The 24,961-nt window shown below is 35.4% G+C and overlaps 1 protein-coding gene across 2 annotated transcripts in view; it reads right to left on the bottom strand.

Moving 5' to 3' along the window:
* Csmd3 (CUB and Sushi multiple domains 3) overlaps positions 1 to 24,961 on the bottom strand; it is a 1,090,370-nt gene that overhangs the window by 423,891 nt on the left and 641,518 nt on the right. For both annotated transcript variants that reach the window (XM_051159708.1, XM_051159709.1), the window contains 3 exons: positions 15,278 to 15,460; positions 9,577 to 9,903; positions 6,594 to 6,788 (listed from right to left, as the gene is read on the bottom strand). In XM_051159708.1, coding sequence (XP_051015665.1) covers positions 6,594 to 6,788; positions 9,577 to 9,903; positions 15,278 to 15,460 — 705 coding nt within the window. The remainder of the gene's footprint in view (positions 1 to 6,593; positions 6,789 to 9,576; positions 9,904 to 15,277; positions 15,461 to 24,961) is intronic.

The raw sequence follows: 24,961 nt of genomic DNA, 5'->3' as shown, positions 1-24,961 counted from the left end.
AAGTAAATATTCTAAAACTAGTAAAATTTCTGGAAAGTGTTGGATTTCCCCCAAATAAGGTACAGAGTAAGGTACAAAGAGGTTACAATGTCCAACACACCTGTGTAAGTATATGGCAGAGTGAACTGAAGTCTGTTTACAAAACAAAACAAAAACAACAACAACAAAAAAAACCAGCACAGAATCAATACTTAAGTCGAAATAGTCCTACAAATTTAGAAAAATAAATGGAAGCTGAAACAAAATGAGATATAAAACACTGTATGAGAACAAAAGTTGAGCAATAGTAACAGGATCATATGAGGCTATAGAAACAAACAAAATGTCTTAGTAAAAAATGAGGCAGCTGTCATTTATCCATTAGCTCTAGAAAAATTTTCTAGACTATTTCTTTAAAATTTCATTCTATGTAGCAGTACTTCACACACACACAAACACAGCTAATTCCAGTAGCTATATCATATGATGTCTGCAGGGTGAGGAAAGTGTTCCATCCTGTATAACCGCATTGGCGATATCGGATTTATTCTAGCAATAACATGATTCTGTCTTAACTCTAACTCATGGGACATCCAACAAATCTTTATTCATGACAACTACAGCATCGTCCCACTTCTAGGCCTCCTACTAGCAGCAACTGGAAAATCGGCTCAATTTGGACTCCACCCATGACTCCCCTCAGCCATAGAAGGGCCAACTCCCGTATCAGCCCTACTCCACTCAAGCACCATAGTAGTAGCAGGAATCTTCCTAATAATCCGATTCTTTCCTCTTACCTCAAACAACAACACCATCTTAACCCTTATACTATGCCTAGGGTCAATTACTACCCTATTTACAGCAATCTGCGCACTAACCCAAAATGATATCAAAAAAATCGTAGCATTTTCTACATCTAGCCAACTAGGCCTGATAATAGTCACCCTAGGTATTAATCAACCATACCTAGCCTTTCTTCATATTTGTATACACGGCTTCTTCAAAGCTATGTTATTCATATGCTCTGGCTCCATTATCCATAACCTAAATGATGAACAAGATATCCGAAAAATGGGAAACACAATATCCACCCTCCCATTCACCACATCCTGCCTAACTATTGGAAGCCTAGCCTAAACTGGCATACCATTCCTCACAGGGTTCTACTCCAAAGACCTTATCATCGAATCCATTAACACGTCGAATACCAACGCCTGAGCCCTCCTAATCACACTAATTGCAACCTCCCTAATAGCCGCCTACAGCATACAAATTATTTATTTTGTCACAATAACAAAACCACGATACCCCCCTCTAACCATAATAAGTGAAAACAACCCCAAACTCACAAACCCTATTAAACGACTAGCACTAGGCAGCATCTTCACAGGATACATCATTTCACATAATATCCCACCAATCAACACTCAAATCATAACTATACCCTGACAACTAAAAATAGCAGCCCTACTAGTCACAATCCTAGGACTTTTGGTATCCCTAGAATTAAACAACTTTACTTTAAATCTAATTCCCAACAAAAAATCACCCTACTCCACATTCTCAACCCTACTAGGATACTTCCCCCTTATTACCCATCGACTTATTCCTATAAAAACACTGAACTCAAGTATAAAAATCCCTACAATCACCCTAGACCAAACCTGATTAGAGTCTGCCATCCCCAAATCCATATCAACTACTCACATCCTCATGTCCAAACTAGTGTCTAAGCAAAAAGGCCTAATTAAAATCTACTTTCTCTCATTCCTAGTATCACTAACCCTAACACTGCTATTATTTATACCTAATTATCTCGAGTAATTTCAATAATAATAAACACCCCAATAAACAAAGATCACCCAGCTACAACCATTAATCAACTAGCACAACTATATATAGCTGCAACCCCCACCCCCTTCCCCTATAATACCCAAATCATCTACCTCATAAACAGCTCAACTATCTATATCATAAACTTCCACCCCCAACTCAACATTATTACAACAACCAACAACATACATCATGAGTAACTCCACAATAAACCCTATATATGATAATTCCAGAATTAGGAGCTCAGGGATGTCTCTACTTTCATTGCTTGCCGTGGTGGAGAAAATACTGCACGTATTGTTTTCTTTCAAAGAAAATTAATGAAAGGGGCATAGATCCCATGGCTGAAGAGACCTAAAGTCACACCCTCAGGTGAAGAGTTAATTATAATGTAAGTGGAGCTATGCCATGCATTCCTCTTCCGTAGCCTTCCCTTCTTTTCCCAGCATTTGAGCTGATAGAAAGAGCTTTAGAATTTATCACGCATGTCTACATGACAATGACCTCAGAAACTCTCCTAAGGAATTCTGATCAGGGAGAAAGGAAAAAAAAACAGATTTCTATTACGAGAAAAAAAAATACAAATTTGAAATATATTAAAGAGAGAACTTAATGTGAGAGATATAAATGTAGTGATAAAAGTAACAGACATTCAGCACAGAGCTTGCACTGCATAGAGCAAGTAAATAGATGGTCATGGGAACAGTGGTATTGTGAGGAGCACAGCCAAAGTGGAAAGTTCATCAGAGCATCTGTAAGTGAGGAATTGCAAAAGGGAGAAGGTGAGAATTGGGGGTAAGATTTCTGTGTAACTCATTTTGAAATTCCATATTCAGTTCCACTTTGAACCTATATTAACCCTAGATATAGGCAGTTATATTCAGGGTACACTTTCAATATGGATGGAAGGTTACAATTCCTGATTGCTACTTAGTGAAGGTGAGAATTTGTAGAATAAAATGTGAATTGACTTCAGGGGTGATTATGAATTGACTTCTGTAGTGATTATGGAAACAAGTCTTTCCTGTTATCAGATGCGAAAACTGCAAGGCTTACAAAATATCTAATCAATTGTCATGATGATGAGACTGGAGAAAATTATTTCATGGGGAGAAGTTCAAGTTTTCAGTAATCTTCATTAATTCACTAGCATTGAGCTTCAGATTATTGAATAAAACATAGACGTCTATCTTGTCTCACAAAAAATTTCAAACTACTCGAAATGAACCCAACTTCATCAGTGGAAACACATTATGATTATCCTTATTCAAATACAAATGTTTCTATCAATTGGCAGACAGATAATCACGAGCACAACACGATTCTGCCTGAATGGCTGCGCTCCTAGTCAGTTGTGCTAGGGAAGAGCTGGGAGGAAGGAAAGAGCATCTCAAAGGCCATGCATGCCCATGTTGTCCGATAAAACACACTTCCATTGTTCTATAAGATTTCATTAACTAATTTGATATTTCTATGTAATATATATACATATACATTCATATTAGTAATACACTCGTAATGCCTTTCATTTACATTGCTTCATGTGGAAGGAATAAAATGCAAAATGAACATTTAAAGCATGCTTTTATTTTCTTGTATATCAAATGTTTGTTTTGAAGACAATGAAAGACACTAACTAAAATGTGAAACATTTTTTTTTCCAGAGGATTGCTAGTACACTAAATGACGGATCATGTAAAATAAAAACTATAACAAAAAATGTATAAAGAGCAAAAAGGACAGAAACAGTGTTTCCATGCTTTGTTTTCCAAATTAACAAGACTGCCTGGGTATCAGCAAGTTGAGAGATGGCAGGAGGGAGCAATAATACTTTATTTCTTATTTAAAACATTTTTCTAGGGTGGGGGCTGGATGGATGGCTCAGAGGTTAAGAGCACTGGCAGCTCTTCCAAAGATGCTGAGTTCAATTCCCATCAACCATATGGTGGCTCACCACCATCTATACTGGGATCTGGTGCCCTCTTCTGGCATGTAGGAACTATATCCATAATAAATAAATAAAATTTAAAAAAAAAGAAATTATTTTTTGTTTTGTGTTGTTGTTTTGGTTGGTTGTCATTATGTAGAATTTGGACTCAGAAACAGGCAAACCATAGCAGGTCTTAATTAGAAACTAAGAAGGGGAGGCCCGGTGGCACACAGAGAAAGGATGAGACTTGATAGGCTGTGACCATATAATGGGAGAGGAGGGCCCCCTCAGTCACATACATAGGGGAGGGGAATAGGGTGAAAGTGGGAGGGAGGGTGGAACCGGTGGATACAAGGGATGGGATAACAATTGAGATGTAACTGAATAAATTAATTAAATAAAAAACTAAACAAAACAAAACAAACAAACAAACAAACAAAAAACCTAAGAAATCATCTCTTGTCCCCAAAGTTTGGTAGGATTTGCTCGAATAAGAAACCACCTTAAGATACTAGCGAGGTGATAACAATCGGCATGTACTATGAATAAATTATAATAAATTTTAAAAAAGAAAAAAATGACCCCAACTTAAAGAATCACACAGGATTTGGGTAACCTTGCAAGGGCCACAGCAATGTTGCTCCTGGCCTATTTTGACTCCACCTTCCTTGGCTATATCTTTGTCCTACTGATGTTTCCACTGTGTTATTGAAAACACAACCAAGAAGAAAAGATGAGTGATTCTTGTTTCCCTCACAGAGAAAGAAATAGACTCCTTATGAAAATTCATAAAACGTCTCTTTGAGATATTTGGAGAGCTTAATGGCCTGTGCCAAATTAGAGTTCAGCACACTGTGCCTTACTTTAAAAAAAAAAAATAAATAAATAGCATCCATTTTTCACAGGTAGTGGAAAATTGCCTTCTAGAATTAGCAGCGATTCATAAAATTGTTTGTTGTTATGATTTCATTAGTTTTAGCTCCCCATGTAGTTAGGCGTCAGTCAACTTTAAAATCAATGCCCTAGTTAGGAAAATAAGGCAACGGAATCCAGCCATTATCAGGAAGTGTGTTGTGTCTGCCCACTGAGACTTGAAAACAACAGCCAGAGAAATGGAGAAGCCAGTTCAGATGATGTCACTGCTAACTGAAATAGCTCCTCACCGCAGACAAGCCACAGGATAACCCTGAACCTCCACTGCTTACTATAGCTGCCTGCCGTTCTCTGCAGACCCCAGTCAGTCACCGTATCCATGTCAACTGTTCTATACTCCTGACCCAGGGAACATTTTTCCTGAAACCAACTCCTTTTTTCCTGAAACCAACTTTCTTCCTATTTCCTACATATCCCTCAGAACAGAGAGAGAAGAGACAGATCAGTTAATGGGGAAGTGTGATATAAAGACGGAACATTAGTCTGTTTCCCCTTATTTCACATTTTACCGTGCAGCTCCGTTAATTTTTAGGAGGAACGCTGCAGTCATAGTTATCAGTAGCCATTGCAAGTGAATAATTCTTAAAGTTTGAAAAGTATTCTTAAGTCATCTACTTCAGGATACTCAGGTGACACAGTGATTAAAGTACAGAGGAAAAAAGATTTTAATCAAGAGAGCCACTAGGGACACATAATTACATTATCTAAAGTTATTTCACTATGAGACGCTGCAAATGTGTTGAATATGATGAAAGTAGTAAATTATAGGTAGTGATTGTATGTCTGAACTTCAAAAAAATTACATCAAATATTCTCAAATGAGCCAACACAAATGAGACATCAAATTTTATATTCAGTTGGAGCACATGTAAGAGTGAAGGCAAAAAGAAACTATTTTAAGCTTGTACCCAAGGCACTGGGTTTTATATTCTTAAATGCGTACACACACATGCATCCACCTGTTTCTGCCTCTAGAGTGCTGTCTTACAAACATGTATCACTATGCCTGGATTTCTTATATGAATTCTGGGCATTCAAGTAAGGTTTTCACACCTCCAATGAAAGCCCATTATTTGCTGAGAATTCTCCTCAGACTCAAGGCCTTTATTACCAGAACACAAAAAGAAGAAAAATAAATAACTTAATGTACCACTGATTTGTTATGGGAGGTTCATGATTCTCCACACCCTATACTAATTTATTAATTAAATATATGTTCTAAGAGTGTTGCCTGGAAAAAGGAAATTGGGATTTTGAATATTAATCTTCACTGCAGCAGTTATAAATAAACCCTACATATCCAAACACACACTTCTGTAGAATCTACATTAATACATTATATATATATCTATATATATATGTTTGAATATGTTATATATTTTCATATAGCATTTCCATTGTGTATATATAAGTGTATACAGTATTGAAAGTTTTTGACTAAAAGTTTATGTCTTAATATGGAAGAAAAAAAATGAAAAAACATTTAGCTGTAGATAAAAAATTTGCCCATCTTAAATATGGGTACCATTTTGTTACTGAGTTTCTGAAAACTGAATGACTATAAATAATTATTAAACACCAAGAAAATGTGATGGAACATAGGATAAATAACTATGGTTTTATATAAGTTGTTACCTATAACTACAATGGTCAAACAGAAGCTTAAACAAGTTACCCAATCTTACTATTTATTAATATTCATATTGAGAAAGACTTAAAAAAGGGACTCTTAAAAGATGCTAAAATATTTATCCATATAAACTAGAAGCATACTTCAGTTGTATGTATGTATAATATGTAGCTTATGTCATACAGTAAGATGGCAATGACAACAATTCTGATGGAATAGCCCACTTCTTGCTAAGGTTTAGAGTACACTGTGGTTGGGGTTCCTCTTGCATTTCACCATTCAGCTTACCTCCACATCTTGGAATCGGTCCACTCCACATTACTTTTCCATCCATAAGAATACATGTAATTGTTTCCGTTCCCTGAGTTTTAATAAACCCTTCTTCACAAATAACCGAAATGGAACTTCCTAATTGAAAGTTATCTCCAAAACGACGAGCATTGATGGGTATTCCAGGATCAGGGCACTCGTTATGGCCGAACGCTTAAGTATGACAAACAAAAACAGGAGGAGAATTAGACAGGAGGAATACCATGGATTTTTGGGGCAGGGGTTATAAGGAAAGGTGACTGTTAATAATGATTGTATTTCTTTCTCCTCAAAAGCCCTTTTATTTACTTTGTAAATTTAAATACTTTCCTTTGACCATATGAGTGTAAAATAAGGCATACCAGTTGTGATTGTTTCAACACATAGATTGTACACTAAGACTTAAAATTTAGAAATAAAAATTGTTTCTATTTGTGTTGATCATTATGTTAAACCAATATAAAAATCTCTAATATAACATGTTCAGATTCTAATTAATATGAATTCTAACAGGTTTATGTTATCTCCCTTGAAAATTCCATGACTCTTTTGCCAGGAATGAAAAACAATTTTAATAAGAAAATTAAAGGGGCTGTTTCAGTCTAGTCAGATATTATTGCAATTATTTTATAGGTTTCCATGACTGCATGACCTTTCTTTTCTACTATCCCAGAAAAGGGACTTAACTCTTAAACCATGTCCTAGGCACACAGATGTGATATTATCACACTTAATACTTAGATGTATCTGATGAAGAAAATATCACCATGAGGAGAAATGTCAGATTTGAAAAAGTGATGTAGCTTGCTTCTGGTCCGACATAAGAGTTTAGAGGATGCTGTGTGTCACTGGCTCTGGCATTTAAGTTTCTCTCAAAGTCTTTTGTATCTTTGGTTATTTTTCTCATGTCTTATCAACTTAGAGCCACTCCTGTATTTTATTTTGTTTCTTTTAGGATGTCTAGCAAAAAGGAGAGCTATAATAATGATGTGCTTATTTAATAAATATTAGATTATTTGGAGTTATCCAAACTTTTATTTTTATTAATCCATAGAATCAGAGATCTATAATAAAATTTTATTTTATATAACATAAAAAAGGATATTGCTGTGAGGACAAAGTATCATGGCTTACAAGCTTAAAGCTTATTTATTAGGCTTTTAGATTTTGATACTGTAATTATTCTGCATGAATGCAGCAATTCTTTTATTTTCTTACTAATCACCATTTCACTGTTATTTCTCATTAGAATTATTTTATTATAATTTTTATCCTAAACGGTAATAAGAATTGAGACATGTTATTAAATATACCAATACATTATAGGCACACTTACTTAAATGACTGTTTTATATTATAACCAAAATTTATTAACTCTTAAAGAACTAATTAAAAACACAATAAAAATAAATTTCAAGTTCAGTTTTCTGGTCTTGTGCTTGTGCATTAGATAAAGTACAATTAAATTTTAAGTAGGAATTATTAAATATATGAATTTACATATAATTAAATACATTATTTACTATAGAGACAGAACGAAATAATATCTGAAAATGCCACAGGCATTGGAGTTAAAAGCCTCATACAAGTAATACAAACTAAAAACTGTAATTAAACAGATGTGTACATGTATTCATATGTGTACACGTGTTTGAAGAATTTTCAGATAAAGCTTTCATTTTAGATCCCAGTGACAAATATCACACCTATCTGAGTGTAAATGATGAGCAGTGGCACATTTGCAAGCAGATTCCATGAGTGACGCTGTGCACAGTTTCAGGCACATTGAAAGGACACTGTATTTTGTTTCTCATGGATAAAACTCAGTATCAGTAGATAATGGTGGAGTGAAGGGTGAAATTCTTTCTAAAGGCAGTGCTGGTATCTGGAGACTCAATTCTAGTGAGAGAGAGCACTCTCCCATTAATCCAGAAGGTTAGAGAGCATCTGAGATAGAGTGGATAGTTCAAGAGAAAGCCATGAACACTAGCAGCCATGACTGGCTTCTGCTCAAACCTTCACACAAGAAGGCACTCCCATGTAAGTATTTTAAACCAAGAAGTCTTCTCTTTTTATGTGATTTAAGCCTTTTCAGCTGCCGTAAGTATTTTCAGATGAATAACATTCATGTTTCAAAAGTACAAACCTGAATGTGGTTTATACATGAAACCTAAGGAAAAAATATACCTTGAACTTAGGAGAATACAATAAACACTGCAACATGGTACAAATATCAAGTGATTAGTGCAAAAGATAGCTAGTGGTTACTGAGCTTGTTCTGGAGTCACAGACTGCCGGATAAACTTATTGAATCTACATTTAATTTATTATAGTTTACTCTTGCATTCTTCCAACGTGCTTTTATAGTCATAGGTATATGGGTTAGATATCTAAAAGTGCAGTGGCGAGGCCAAGACTTGAAGTTGTGCTTTCTTACTTTTGCTGACACTTTTTAAGTCTGAAGCAGTTTTTCTCATACTCAGGTGAGGATGCTTTGCCCAGAGTTAGTGATGTGCCTCTCTCCAGCACTCCTATCGCAGTGGGAGTTAATCTCTTTGGAATTAGATTTGTGTGCTGTCTTTAATGAAGGTCTCTGTGAGTTTCTAAGTATCTAAAGCAAGGTTGCTTCATTTTAAAAAAAACTGATAAATAGTCAGAAGTGAAATCTGGTTTAATATTATGGTAAATTTTAATAGAAAAACCTAATCTATTGGCTGATACAACAAAAACACTGAAATGGATCTTTGTCTCAGGTGAAATAAAATTAGGTCCCTCACGAAGAGAAATGACACAGAAGTAGTAAAATCTCCCTGGGTATCAATAAGTTAGAGCCAGTCACTGGTAAAACTAGATCTATAGCTTTCTCAAGTGTCCTCATCCTTGAAACAAGAGGGCCGGTTTGCATGATTGCTTTTACGTACGTTATATAGATAAACAAGCAAACTCAAAGGGAAACCCTTACTGTTGTACGTGATGTTGAAGCCACGTCCTGACATGGAGTGGTCAGCTTGAAATTCGAGTCTCAGTATGTGGCTGTTGCTGGTAAGGTGTGAAGGCACCTCAGCCCCAGTAAAGGTTCCTAGAATCGGGGAGTCTGGCGAGTCACCATCTTTAACAGCAAGAAAGTCAAACTGAGATTCCAGATCAAAGTCATTGAAGGAAAGGTGGATCCGGCTCCCTGGATCAGATATTATTGTCCAGATGCAATTTAAGTTATTTCCATAGCCTTCTGGATAATCAGGGGAAAGTACTGTTCCCATCGGTGCAGTGAAGTTAGAGAGGCAAGGAACTGGTAAAAAGAAAAAAAATAAAATAAAATAGAAGTTTACAAACAGTAAATATTAAAAGGCAATATCTACACATATTTTGTGGTAGTCTACAGCTATAATCAGTAAGCAATCATGAACAGAACAAATAATCTAAGTTGTCTTATAAACAAGAAAGGAAAAGCTACAGTTTTTGCTTTAAAAATTTGTCACTTTTTTCCTTTACTAAAGAGTGAATTCAGGGCCTCCAGCAAGGACCAACATTGCTAAACTACACACAAAACTTCATTTTACATATGAATAACATCAGCTATGACTTCATGTGAATTTGGAGTTATGCAGATTTGTAATTTAAATAAAAGGTGCATTTTATTTTGTTGGTTTGTTTGCTTTTGTGTTTTCAGACAGTTCTCACTCTGTAGCTGGAGTATTCAAGAACTCACTCCCAGGCAGAACAGAAACATCTTGTAATTGTTGCTGCTTCAGCCTTCAGAGGTGGAGACCAGGCATGAATCACTCCACCCAACTCAGTGACAGTTTATTATCCCCTTTAACCTGTCTGCGTTAGAATAATCTGCAACCTTCATTTCTGCACATAGGAGAAATGGTCACAAGTGCCCATGGAACATGAAGGTTAATACAGTGATTGAAGAAAGAACCACTTTGTGGGTAATCACAGAGTTGGGATTATAAAGTTTACAGAATATTAGCAAGGGTGCTTAAATGGATTTCAACCCTACCATGTCTTAGGGTGTTCTGATAGTTTAAGATACAAATAAGGTGAATGGTTAATATTTACAATGGTCAACAGCTGTCACTAGTAGCAAAGACTAGAAGGACAAGTAAATAAACAGTTAATCAGCAAAAACCATATAGTCTTGTGTCTTGCTTTTTTTCCAGAAGTTTTAAACATTGGATTGAAATTTAGAAAGCCGAGGAAAGATAAAAAAGATAAAACAATCAAAGAAAACAATTACTCAAAACAAATGAATGTTAAAATATTGATAGACAGTTTCTTCCAGTGCTATTACTTTTAATAAAACTCACTTCATAAATATGAGCAAAATTGTATTTGTCACACACATGCACACACATACACGCACAGAGTATGCACACATAAAATATGTTTAAAGTCTTTATATAAGGTATATAAACAATTATTTGCATGTGTGGTGTGTTTGATGTATAGTTTTCAGTCAATTTCCCAGTATGTAGACCACAATGGCCTATGATTATTCATCTTTCTGCTTCAGTCCAAGTATTTAAATTGGAGATGTACACCACTACAATAGAATCATTATAAGTAATATATGAAAATTCAAATCTAGTGCACATAATTATATTCATCATTTAAGCTCCTAACACCATTCTTTTATGTCTACATGAAAGTTTAAGGTAGCATTTAGAATTGCATTCTAAAATATAATTCAGTGATGAGTGTCTTTTGATTATTTCCTTGGGATAGTTAATGAGTTCACAAAGAATATAAACTTGAAGTCTCAAAACAGTTTACGGAATTTTTCAAATAATTCCACTGTGTAGTGAAACATAAAAAGCTGCATTAAAAGAACATAATTCCCTGTAAGAAGAACACACTGTGTTAACATACTTTCCTTTAGTTTCATAAGGAAAATGACATGTTTTTATTTTACTGTCTTCTACCAGTAGTTAGGATGAAGGTTTTCCCCATGGTTATTATATATTTGCGTATTCACTTTATTTGGAGAATCCACACATGAATTCTGGTTATTTATGTTTCTGTACCTTGACCCATGTGGTGATTTGAATGACAGTTGCTCTCATAGCTCATATGTTTGAATGCTTGGCCATAGTAAGAGGATTGGGAGATGTGGCCTTGTTGGAGGAGGTCTATCACTTGGGCCGACCTTTGAGGTTTCAAAAGCCCATGCCTAGCTCAGTGTCTTTCTGTCTGCCTACTGCCTGAGATAAGTATGTAAAACTTTCAGCTACTGCTCCAGGGCCATGACTATCTGCTTACTGTCCTAATGACCCTGGACTAAAACAATAAGCAAGTCCCCAGATAAATGGTTTCTTTTATAACGCAACTTACCTTCGCCATTGTGTCTCCTCACAGCAGAAAAACAGTAACTGAGACAACACTCATAGAGCACATTTCACTTTAAAAAATTATTTATATGTCTAATCTCAGGAAATGATTTGAATTTACTAGTTAACATAATCTTTTGGTTATATACATTTGATTATATACTAAAAAAGCTCACATAACATGTAATTTCATCATTTCTTTAAAGGTTTTGAATTTTTTTTCATATTGGAATAATTTTACAAGTTACAAACTTGCAGAATTTAGGCTGAGCCACATTGCAGGTAAATTTGTTTCAAATGCTTTTGCCTTTCTTCTTCTCAAGCTTTGAAAGCATTTTTAAAAACAGATTTCACCTTTGAGAAGAGAAGTCTAAGAAGAAAAAAACTAACCCTCTCTTTTCTGTGATCTTGGCGCTACTATGTAGCCAGTTACGGGTTCAAACATGAAGCCTTCCTCCATCCCTTTCAAAGGGCATGGATTTACCTTGCATTCTCTGACCCTTTCTGCTTCCAATTATGCTTTAAGAATCTTATATACACATACAATGTAATGTGATAATGTCAACATCCTTTTCCTTCTTCCAAGTTCTGAGGGATCCATCTCCAACACATCCATCTTTAAGTTTCATGTCTTTTTTTTTTTTCACCTCCTCTTGCTGTGTCTCTGTCTCTGATTGTCTTGTTGGAGATTCTCTTCCTCACTTTCCTTTTATAACTCACTGAGTCCTAATTAGTGCTTCTCATAGGTAAATGGGTATGAAACCTTCCAATGGAATACAAGCAGTATACCAGTGGCTAACACCCACCAGAAAGAATGAATCTTTCTTCACAAACAATTATTGACTACTTTTAACTGGTCAGTTAGGGGTGGGGCCTTGCGAGCCTCCTGGATCATTTATGCTTGGATTTGGGCTTGGTTGATCTTGGGTAGGTTATTTTTGAAGTAACCACAGATTTTGTGAGTCCATCGGGTCGATAGCCAAGTCCTCTCCAGAGTAAAATGCTTCACACCGCTCCTCATTTTCATCTGGCTCATCCATTCTTTCCATCCCTTTCTCTTGCAAAGTTAGTTTGCACAATTTTCCTGCCACTGCGCTCTCTAGATCACACACAGTCTATTGCCCTCCCTTCTCTTCTACTCTGCTAAAATACTGGGGATTTTAAGTCTACAGTCATTGTAGCAAAATGACAGCTAAATTAGTAAAAGATAAAGGTTTATGTTTTTTTAAACTGTATTTATATGCACATTTAGACTACTTAAGGATGCCACCTCCTGAGATAAATGATCCACACACAGATAGTTCACAAGCCACACAGAACTTCAAGGAGATGAGTGTATTTTTATAATATGCCTCATGCCCATGGTTTTAATAGGTGCAAGGCTGTTTTAGGTAACATCATCTTGTCCACTGTCACATGCCCAGAGAAAGTGCTTTGAGTAGTTATTTAAAATTATGAGGTAATTGAGTATGATTCAAAAACTAGTGTAATGTATTTATAGTCAGAGAATTTTCATAAGGTTTCCTTTTGTCAAATTTTATAATTATCTTTTTACTATTTATTGGGATTTATACAAGGATTATATCTATAAAGTCCTGATCTATCCATCTACATTTATTCAGGCAAATGCATTTAAAACTACCTACAGCCTGCACATAAAATATTAGATGCAATATTGTTTTGTAAATTTTTTATTTTAATTTTATTAATTTATTCAGATTACAAATAAATTGTTAACCCATCACTTGTATCATCCCATTCCTCCCTCCCTCCTGCTTTCACCCTATTCCCTTCCCCTATGTCTCTGACAGAGGGGGACCTCCACCCCCATTTTATGGTCATAGGCTATCAAGTCTCATCTTGGTAGCCTGCTTATTCTTTCTTTGAGTGCCACCAGGCCTATTCTTATCACTTACTAAATTACTGATCTTAGTTGAAAATTGCTAAATGTCCAATAGTGACACATACCTATAATCCCAGCACACAGGATAACTACTACAAATGACAGGCTCTCTGTAGCTATGCAGTAAGTACCAGGCCAACCAATGCGGTTGCACATGAGACCTCATTTTGAACAAAACGAAGTATTTATTTGATATTCAATAATTTTTCAGATTGCTTTTAGGGGATTATATACACACTCTTTTTAAGTATTCTAGCATCCGATAAAATGTTTTCAATTACTTTTTCATTTTTGAGCCAGGGTGTGGCTCGAAAAAGAACACTTATCCAGAACACTCAAAACCCTGGATCCTATCTTGCACTATATTTTCCTTCACTGTTGCTGTGATTTATCGCATACTAGGTTTTCCATTATGAAACCAATAATATCTTTCTGGAAAAATGCTTAGAATAAAATATCATCAATTAAAATAGCTTAAGTACTTCTAAACTTTAGATGACATTAACAGATTAAAATCAGCTCCTCTAATGCTTTTTCTTCATTCTCAAAAGGAGTGCGCAGGTCACCTTTATTACAGGTGAGAACTGCCCATCTGCTGAGAGTCTCTCAGGAGCATAGCTCAGGAGCATAGCTCAGGAGTATAGCTCAGGAGCATAGCTCAGGAGCATAGCTCAGGAGCGAGCATAGCTCAGGAGCATAGCTCAGGAGCATAGCTCAGGAGTATAGCTCAGGAGCACAGCTCAGGAGTATAGCTAAGGAGCATAGCTCAGGAGCATAGCTCAGGAGCATAGCTGTGTATTATTCCTCTGAAAAAGCATTGTAATACAATGAAGACAATGTGCTTGAGCATAAAAAGTGCTTCAGTAGATAATATTCAAGTTCGGTTTGTTTCAACTAAGCTGAAAAATTAATATATTTTGAGAAATATGTTCTTATAATACAAGCATTTTATATGAGATAAACATTAATGCTTTTTATGCTATGACCTCTGTGCCTTACTGTGAGTCCCTCCATGCAAATATAAAGGAACTTACATAGAAAAGAATCCTCAAATATTTTCAAAGTTTTTATTACAAACAAGCATGCATTATCTTCTGAAAATAAAAAGGCTTATTAGAATTATCTATGCTGTTTATTTTCCATAAGAAACGTGCCATGTATAAAGCATAAAATACCACCAACTTGTTAGAAAAAAATGTACGTAATATATATTCTTGCACTTGCCAAGTGAACTATGTTAACATTACTTAAATCTGTAATGAAATTTATAATTTGGCACAAGCACACATGTTAAAGATAGTATCACAAAGTGCTACTCATTCAAAAATAATTACTTGGTTCCAGCTCTTTGCAATTAATTACAAAAGCAATTATATGCAAGGACAGGGTAACATATGCCATCTAGAAGCAAAGCATTTGGTACTCACAGATACAGATGGGTATATTTGCAGACCATTGGTTATTCTCCTGACAAACAATGGATTTCTCTCCAATTAATTCAAACCCAAACTGGCATTCAAACCTTAAAACATCACGATTAGAAAAACCGTCGCCTTCTCTAATTCCATATAAAGGTGTGCCGGGGTCTCCACAACTTTCTTTCTCAATTTCTGTAAAATAAAAGACAACACTTAGTTTTCAGGGGTTACAGACATATGATACCAATATTTCAAATGTGTTCAACATGCACTTTTGATGTTATGATTCTTCAGAGCAGAAGAATGGGTTCATTTTCCTATCGTAATTTTATTTCTCTGTGTCACACTTATGGCCTGATTTGATAGTGGTCTTTGGAGACCAAATGGTGCATTGCTTTCATTTACTAGAGTGGATAATGAAATTAATATAAGTAAAAACAGTGGCAGAGAATATGTGTTTGAGCAGAAGAATATGACATGATTTAGATTATTTGTGTGTTTTAGAGATAGACATACACACCCACAAATATACCTACATGCATTTGTCTCAAATCCCCAATTTTTTCTTATAATTTGAATTTTTTTTTTATTTTTACTTTTTTGAGACAAGGCTTCTCTTTGTAGCACTGGCTGTCCTAGACTCACTTTTGTAGACCAAGATGGCATCAAACTCACAGAGATCCTCCTACCCCTGCTTCAAAATTGCTGGGATTAAAGCCATGTGCCACCACGCCCGACTTTGTTGTTGTTCAGTTTAATATTGTAAAGGAAATTATGACCGTTATACTCTTCCATAATCGATGTAAAACCTTTCTTCAAAAATGATCGTTTTAGTTGCTTTAGATCAACTAACTTTGTTGTTCAATAACAACAAATGTAATTTACTTAAGAGAAAGAATTGATTTGCATTGTGATTTGCTGAGATATATTCCTTGAACTAGTATTATCGGCTAACTTGAAGGTTTTTTTTTTCAAGAATATCATTAAAATGTAAGCTTTTTTTATCATATGTGCATACAAAGTCAAATTGCATCTGTGAAGGTATGATTGTTAACAGCAAATTACTTTGGTGTTTGTGCTTGCTCATAGTTGTCTTTAAACACAAAAAGATTTGAATTATTATTTTAATATGAATTCTAGCTGATAACACATATATATTACACATAAAACCAATATGTACATATCAATGACATTCTTGGTGATGTTTTAGTACATGCATATATAAAGTGATATTCAAATCAAGGTTAACAAAGATACTTCCAAATTGTTTATGTTGAAAACAGTGAAAATATCTTTAAAATAATATGCTGCACTTGCAATGGACAGGGTTAGATTTCCAATGCTTGCCTGCAGAATCACATCAATCTGATTACTTCCCTCAGCCATGAGAAGTACCAAGAAAACATGTGACAGTCATACATACATACAAATAAAACAGTAATACATTTTAACTAAAATATGTTTTTAAAATAAAATTTGAATCTTATAAGTTAGCAAAATATATCACATCTCCTGTAATACAACATTTACACATACAATAATTTTTCATAATTTACCATTCTGCTGTGCATTTTCCATGTTTTTTTCTCCATGAGTTTATACTACATATAAAATTTATAAGACTAGAAGCATTTGAATCTATGAATATGTAAAAAATTACACAAACTCTCTTTTTCTATATACTTTGAGTTATTTTATTTTTCTATTTTTAATTTATTCAATTTAGGCCAATTGTAGGCCCCTCACTCATTGTCTCCCAGTCCTACCTTGCCTCCCTGATACACTCTCTCTCCCTCACCTAGTCCTCAGAAAGGGGAGCCCTCTTCTCCTAACATCTGACTCAATCTGTCAAGTCTCATCTGGATTCCCTGTATCCTCTTCGTCTGTGGCCTTGCATGGCTGCTTCACTAGGGGAAAGTGATCAACTTGTGGAGGCCAGCGCAAAAGGAGTCCCTATTTCCCATATAATGGGACTTATAAGGAGACTGTTCTATCTACTACATCTGAGAAGAGGGTCTAGGTCCTCACCATGCATGGTAGGTGCATCAGTCTCTGCATCCTCCTCCTCCTCTGCCTAGATTTGTTGGGTCCAATGATCTTCTTGTGGAGCTCCTGACGTCTCAAGGTCCTTCTATTTCTCAACTATTCCATAAGACTCTACCCCAAAGTTTGGCTGTGTGTCTCAGCATCTGCTTGGATACATTGCTGTGTGGGATCTTTCAGAGGACCTCTATGGTAGGTTACTTTCCTGTACCTTCTCTTCAACAGCTTCCTGTTTCTATTCTATTTGTCCTTCTGGATGGGAATTAAGCATTCTCTCTAGGGTCCTCCTTGATGTTTAGTTTTTTTAGGTCTGTATACTGCAGTGTGGTTATCCTGTATTATGTGGCTAATATCTGTTTATAAGTGCATAGATATCATACCATCTACGCCTCTTGGGTGTGTCTGCTTTCTTTTGTCCTAGAGTTTTCAGATGTGCTGTTAAGTTGCTAGTATGGGATCTCTTCAATTTCTGTATGAAGGTGCTTAGTACTATTAACATTTTTTTTTAGCACTTCTTTCATTTTGTACCATAACTCTTGGTAACTTGTACCTTCATTTTCATTGAATTCTATGAAGTCCTTAAATTTTTTTTTTATCTATGACCCAGAAGTCATTGAGTATGGAGTTGTTCAGTTTCTATGTATTTGTAGGCTTTCTGTAGTTTCTGTTCTTGAGTTCCCGTTTTAATCGGCGGTGGTCTGATAAGATGTTTGGTGTTATTTTTATCTTCTTGTATCTCTTGAGGTTTGCTTTATGACCAAGTATATGGTCAGTTTTGGAGAATGTTCTGTGAGGTGCTGAGAAGATGGTATATACTTTTGTATTCGTGTGAAATGTTTTATAGATGTCTGTTAGGTCCATTTTATGCATGATGTCTATTGGTTTCATATTTCTCCATTGATTATTTGTCTCAATGATCTATGTATTGGTAAGAGTAGGGTGTTGAAGTCTCCACTATTAATGTTTGGGGTTCCATGTGTGATTTAAGCTTTAGTAATGTTTGTTTTATGAACGTGGGTGCTCCTGTGTTGGGGCATACATGTTCAGGGATGAGACATTCTCTTGGGGCATTTTTGCCTTGATGAGTATGAACTGTCCTTTCCGATTTTTTTTTTTATTAATTTTGGTTCAAAGTATATTTTATTAGCTACTGGAATGGCTACTACAGATTGTTTCTTGGGTCCGGTCACTTGAAATGCCATTTTCCAGGCCTTTACTCTAGGTAATGTCTATCTTTATTGTTGAGGTGTATTTCTTGTATGGGAGGTATGTTTTTGCAACCATTCTGTTAGTCTGTGTCTTTTTATTGGGGTGTTGAGACCATTGATATTGAGATATATTAATGACCAGTAGTTATTAGTTTCTGTTTTATTTCTTGGTTGTGATTGTGTGTGTGTGTGTGTGTGTGTGTGTGTGATTGTGTGTGTGTATTAATTTCCCTTCAGATTCTGTGATTAAACAATGAGTAAATCAACTTGAGGATGATAGGGTTTATTTCATCTTTCCAACCCGTGGATCATAACACATCATTGGGTGAAGCTATTTTTATTTGCTATATGTTACTATAATACACATCACGAACAAAAGAAACATGAGAATACAAAAGTTTTTATATTACAGGATAAAACTCATCATCAAGTGAAGTAAGGGCAGGAGTTCAAGAAACAAACATGGAGGCAGGGCCTGAAGCCAAACCACTCCACATTTAATTTTAACATAGACTTGTTACATTCAGGATATGCCTTACTCATAAAGTATAATTACCACAGAAAAATCAATTCAACACAAGAGAAATTTAGTGACTCTCCCAATGCCTCTCAATTTTATTATTTCATAATATTTTATCTTTCAGAGTGTAAAACTAGACTGGGATTTAATTAACAAATGACACTTCCACCAGGACTCATAATAAGTATCTATGAATCATTTACCAAGTAAATTCCTGAGGGTCAGAGTATCTGGTCTTCAGAAGCTAGGCAGTGACCACAGAGTAGAACCTGATTCTCTTTTCTTCCACATTATGAAGGCAGAGAAATAAGGAGAATGAGAGAGAGAGAGAGAGAGAGAGAGAGAGAGAGAGAGAGAGAGAGAGAGGAAAGGGGAAGAGAACAGGAGAACAGGAGAGAGAGGGAAGGAGGGAGAGAGAGAAATAAACAAGGTAGATGAGGATGGGACATCAGAAGAAATATAAAAAGACCACTCCTGAAACAATAAATTGAAAGAACAACATTGAAAATATAACTTTAAATTGCAGAGGCGGAAATGTCTCTTACAACACATTTTTTTTTTTTTTTTTTTTTTTCGGTCACGAAGTTGACTTTGATCCTTGATGACTAAAGTAATGTACTTGAGTTTTAAATTCCATCAGATTTCCTACCAAGGAGTAACATCTGACCTTAAAGTGACATAGAGCCACACGTTGATCCTACTCTAACTTGACAACAGTTGACACGGTAATTCAAATATATCACAGAGAAGCCATGTAGGTTAAAAGAATGTGATCTGTAAAAGTTGCAATTTTGCTGATTCTTAACATTAAGAAGTCTCCTGGGAATCTCATTACCTCAGCAACTTGCTTGCAAAGGTTAAGAAATACAAAACCACACAGCTAGAAAAGACCTCCTGAGTTAAACTACCTTCCCCTTACTAGCATTTCAAGCAAATGAGACCACAGTCAACATTTAAAGAGATAGAGAAGGAAATCCATAACTGCCTGGAGGAAAACAACGTGGATTGTGTATGAAATAAATATAAGCACAAACTGTTTTACATTCATGATGAGAACATTGGCATTTTGAAAACCTCCAGGTTAAGTACAAAAGCTCAGTAAAACGACACGGAAAATTCAGGATGGAGGCAAATTTATTCAGATCAGGCTTGAGATTTTCACAGAGTTGGCATAAAACACAGGCAGTAGGGCAAGTCAGATACTCTTTTGCATTAAAGGCTCCGGCATTTAAACGATGCTCATTTGTTAAGCATACTTCGTTTTAAAATTATTAGACCTGTATATTTGACAAAACTGGCATCTTTTATTATGACAAAAGCAACATGCTTGAGTAAGATGATTACAGATAGTGATAACACCTTGTATATCTTGTCTATTTTTACTTCATGGAAATAATAAATGACCGATATTTGTACATACACATATATATTGATTTTAGTATTATATGCTATATGTATATCAAAAAATTTGATACTTCACAAAGCCGTGCCATTTACTTACAAAGGTAAAAAAACAATTTACGAACAATGCAATTTGTAATCTACGCACTACATTACTTGAGATATCATTAATTCTTGTTTGCTGCATAGAGTGTTGCTAATTTTCTTAAAACTATATGCCTTTTATTATTTTTAGAGTTGAGATGGAAAATTTAGAGGACATCACAGTACCTTTGAGCACTTGTGAGGAGCTTGTGTCCAGAAGACAGGAGTTTATTTTACATAGCACTTTTCTTCAACCCACTGATAATCAGACTTCCTTCTAAAGATGAAATTCCCTGGGCTTTATACAAAACTCAATAATTCTAAAGTCAGCCTGTCCTGTCTGAGTAGAATACATTGGGCTGTAAGAAGTGGACTAGTATTATTACCACTGACACTCTGTATTTCCTAAACCAATGAAAGGAAACAACCTACAATCATAAAATTGAACTTTTGTTAATGATATATTTCTTGAAATTTAACAGTGGTCAGAAATGTACCATAATACGACAAGTGCAAGATTATGACATGATGTTCTATTTGTAATTTCCCGTTTTTATAAATGTATTTTACATATTTCATGTACATAACAATTTAGTCTGGTGTGATTGGTAATAAACTTTTCCAAAAGAAAAAAAATTCATGCTATGTATGCGCTTTTGTAAAGGAGACTTAAAATCTACAGTTATCTAGTTTAATGTGTAACTAATTCATTTCACTTCCATATTTCCCACTCACCCACAGTGTATGAGGATTTATATTTGAGACTTTGGTCACAGATAGGACTCAGTATCTTTAGTAAATCATAATATGCCACTTTGATGAATTGATTATTTTGAATTTAAAGTACCAGGAAAAAATGTACACAAAAAAGACCATAAAGATTTTTTTGAGTATTACTCCTTCATTCCGAGAAGACAACATGAGTAAGCACATCCTTAGAGGCTTGGTATCTATATTTAGCAAAATTGCAAAAAAATTATGCAGTTAAACACTGTACTCCACTAGGTTTTCCTAACACGACATTTTTCCGACATAGTTTATTGACCTGAGTTAAGCCCCTTCGGGTTGCCATTTATTCACAGAGTTGTGGTTCCTTTTTCTAACAAGTGATTGAGACTTCTACTGTGGTGCTTTTTCATATGCTCATTCTTGTGAAGACTTCCAATACTTTTTAAAAAGCACAGCTTATAAATGTTGCCAACAATTCAATACAAAATAAGAAAAAACATTTTGAAATAACTTGGAAGCATTTTTAAGAAAAAGAAAATGGCTAGTACCTTTTAGAGAAAATATAAATATTTCAGTCAAGCACAAATACGTGATAAGTTAAGTACAAGTTCCATCTAGCTTGAATCATGTGGAGTATTGTGATTCAAACTGTTAAAGACTGATTTATGAATTCACCATGAACCCTCTCCTGTAACTTGCCTTCAGGCTGTAACTTGAGCGCAGGTCCTATTGTTTGAATTTTGATGTTTATTCAAGAGACCACATAAGCACTTAACCTAAGATTGCTTATAGGTGGTTCACAGTGTGAGAGCAGAAAATGCAGAAATATGCTCAAGAGTAGGTTAAGTTTGCAAACCTTACATCAATAGACCAAGTGACTCATCTCACTACACACCATTTTACCGTTAGTTTTTCAGGTTGAGTGTTCCTGTTTGTGCAATCATTCATTTACTCATTCATCAAGTCATCTGTTCATGTGTTTTTTTTTTTTTTTTCAATAAACTTTGGAAGTTTCACGGTGTTCTGAATTTTGGGACTATATATGTAGATAAATGTGAATATAGTAGAAAGATATATGCAGACAGGCATTTAAAAGTAAGGTATGTAAATTATTTTTCAAGGAGATATATATTATAACACCCAGTATAAAGTGAAGAGTTCTTTGTAGGAGTGAGAATCAGAGGCTGGCGAGATGATTCAGCAAAAAAAGTTTGGAAAAAGACCACCAAATCTCATTCTGAAGTTCTAGGACAACTGTTATCAAGTGGGAGATGTGGGTGAGAAGATTCAGGGTGACTCGGGAACACTTTGTAGGTACTTTGACTATTCGAGGCAGACAGTAGCTATTGCCAAAGCACTCCAGAAGTTTGCGCCAAACCAGCTGCACACATCAGTAGTCACACAGCTCTCATATGGAATGAAATAAACATGGTATGGAGTCAATTAAAAAAGACGTGACCCTGCTTTCTAAGGGGTCTACAGCCCAATGAGAGGCAGCCACATCAAAGTGTGAGAGTGCACTGCTTTTATACGGAGGCTGTTCATAGCACTGTTCATCTACAACCTCACTTAACCCATCCATTTTTTTAAACATTTTCTTTTGAAGTACCTTGAGTGAAAGAACAAAGTGAAATATAGATTTTTGTCTAAATCTCTGTAGCTACCTGTTTAAAAGAGTTTGCAAGCACGGGAAGATCAATATTTTTTGAACTATAATAGCAATCAGAGTAAATGGATTTTTTTTTTCTTTCGAAAGAATGATTCCTGCTAGCAGCCCAACAGCTGCCATCAAAAAGTTCAAAACACTATTGCTCTTACTGTATCTACCAGATGGTAAAAAGAACTTATAATTATTCGAGGTCAAAGCTTTGTATGGCTATAAGGCTGGTAAGAAAAATCAGACACTCTTACTTGTGACTATAAAAGACCACAGAGAGAAAAGACAGAGTGTAACAAATGAACAGCATATGTCTTTGGCTTTAAGTGTAAACTTGTTTAAAGGCTACTAGCTGTTATAGAATTAAGTTCTCAGACACTCTAATATCTTGACAAATGAATCATCAGTGAGTTCCATACATGATAGGTACTGGACAGATTAAGTCTTTTCTCTAATAAATAGTAACTCTCTCTCTCCCTCTCTCTCTCTCTCTCTCTCCCTCTCTCTCTCTCTCTCTCTCTCTCTCTCTCTCTCTCTCTCTCAGTGTGTGTGTGTGTGTGTGTGTCTATGTCTCTCTGTCTCTGTCTCTGTCTCTCTCTCTCTCACACACACACACACACACACACACACACACACACACGTTGCTGTGATAGATAGTACATTCTAACCAAATGAACCAGAGAGGAAAGAGTTTATTTTGGTTTATAGATTATAGTTAGCATCAGAGAAACCTTGTTTGCTAGATTGTATCCCCCTGCTGTACTTCTGCCAGCTTTCTTATACAACCTGGGACTAAGTTCCCAGGTGTGGCAATACACACAGTGGCCTGAGCATTCCCACATCAAATAGCAGTCAATGCCTACAGGACAACTTGAGCTAGGCAATTCCTAAATTGAGATTTCATCTATAAGGCATCCTTAGTTTATGTTATGTTGGTAAATTAATCAAATGGACCTAACAGATATCTACAGAACATTTCACCGAAACACAAAAGAATATATCATCTTCCTAGTGCCTCATGAAACCTTCTCTGAACTTGACCATATACTTGGTCGCAAAGCAAACCTCAACTGATATAAGAAGACTGAAATAACCACTTACATCTTGTCAGACCACCATGGATTAAAACTGGAACTCAACAACAACAGAAACAACAGAATACCTATAAACTCATGGAAACTGACCAACTCTACTCAATGACCTCTGAGTAAGGGTCAAATTAAAAAGGAATTAAAGACTTCATAGAATTCAATGAAAATTAAGGCAGAATGTACCAAACTTATTGGACACAATGAAACCAGTCCTAAGAGGAAAGTTTATAGGACTAAGCACCTTCATAACGCAACTGGAGAGATCTCATACTAGCAATTTAACAGCACAACTGAAAGCTCTAGAACAAAAAGAAGGAGACACATCCAAGAGGAGTCACCCACGATGGATAGAAATCATCAAACTCAGGGTTGAAATCAATAAATTAGAAACAAAGAGATCAACTGAAAGACTCAATGAAACCAAGAGCTGGTTCTTTGAGAAAATCAACAAGATAGACACACTCTTAGCCAAACTAACTAAAAGGCAGAGGAGAGTATCTAAGCAACAAAATCAGAAATGAAAATGAGATATAAAAACAGACATTGAAGAAATCTGAAGAATCATAAGGTCATACTTCAAAAGGCTATATGCCACAAAATTTGAAAATCTAAATGAAATGGACAATTTTCTTGATAGCTACCAATTACCAAAATTGAGTCAAGAAGAGGTAAATAAATCAAATAGTCCTATATCTCTTACATAAATAGAAGCAATCATCAAAAATCTCCCAACCAAATAAAGGCCAGGGCAGGATGGATTCAGTGCAGAATTCTACAAGAATGTCAAAGAAGAGCTAATACCAGTTATCTCCAAATTATCTCACAAAATAGAAACAGCAGGAATATTACCAAACTCATCCTATGAGGCCACAATAATCTTGATACTTAAACCTCATAAAGATCCAACAAAGAAAGAGAATTTTAGGCCAATTTCCCTTATGAACATTGATGCAAAAGTAA

Source organism: Acomys russatus, chromosome 17, assembly GCF_903995435.1.
Source record: "Acomys russatus chromosome 17, mAcoRus1.1, whole genome shotgun sequence".
NCBI lineage: Eukaryota > Metazoa > Chordata > Mammalia > Rodentia > Muridae > Acomys > Acomys russatus.
This window is presented reverse-complemented; position numbering and strand designations above follow the sequence as displayed.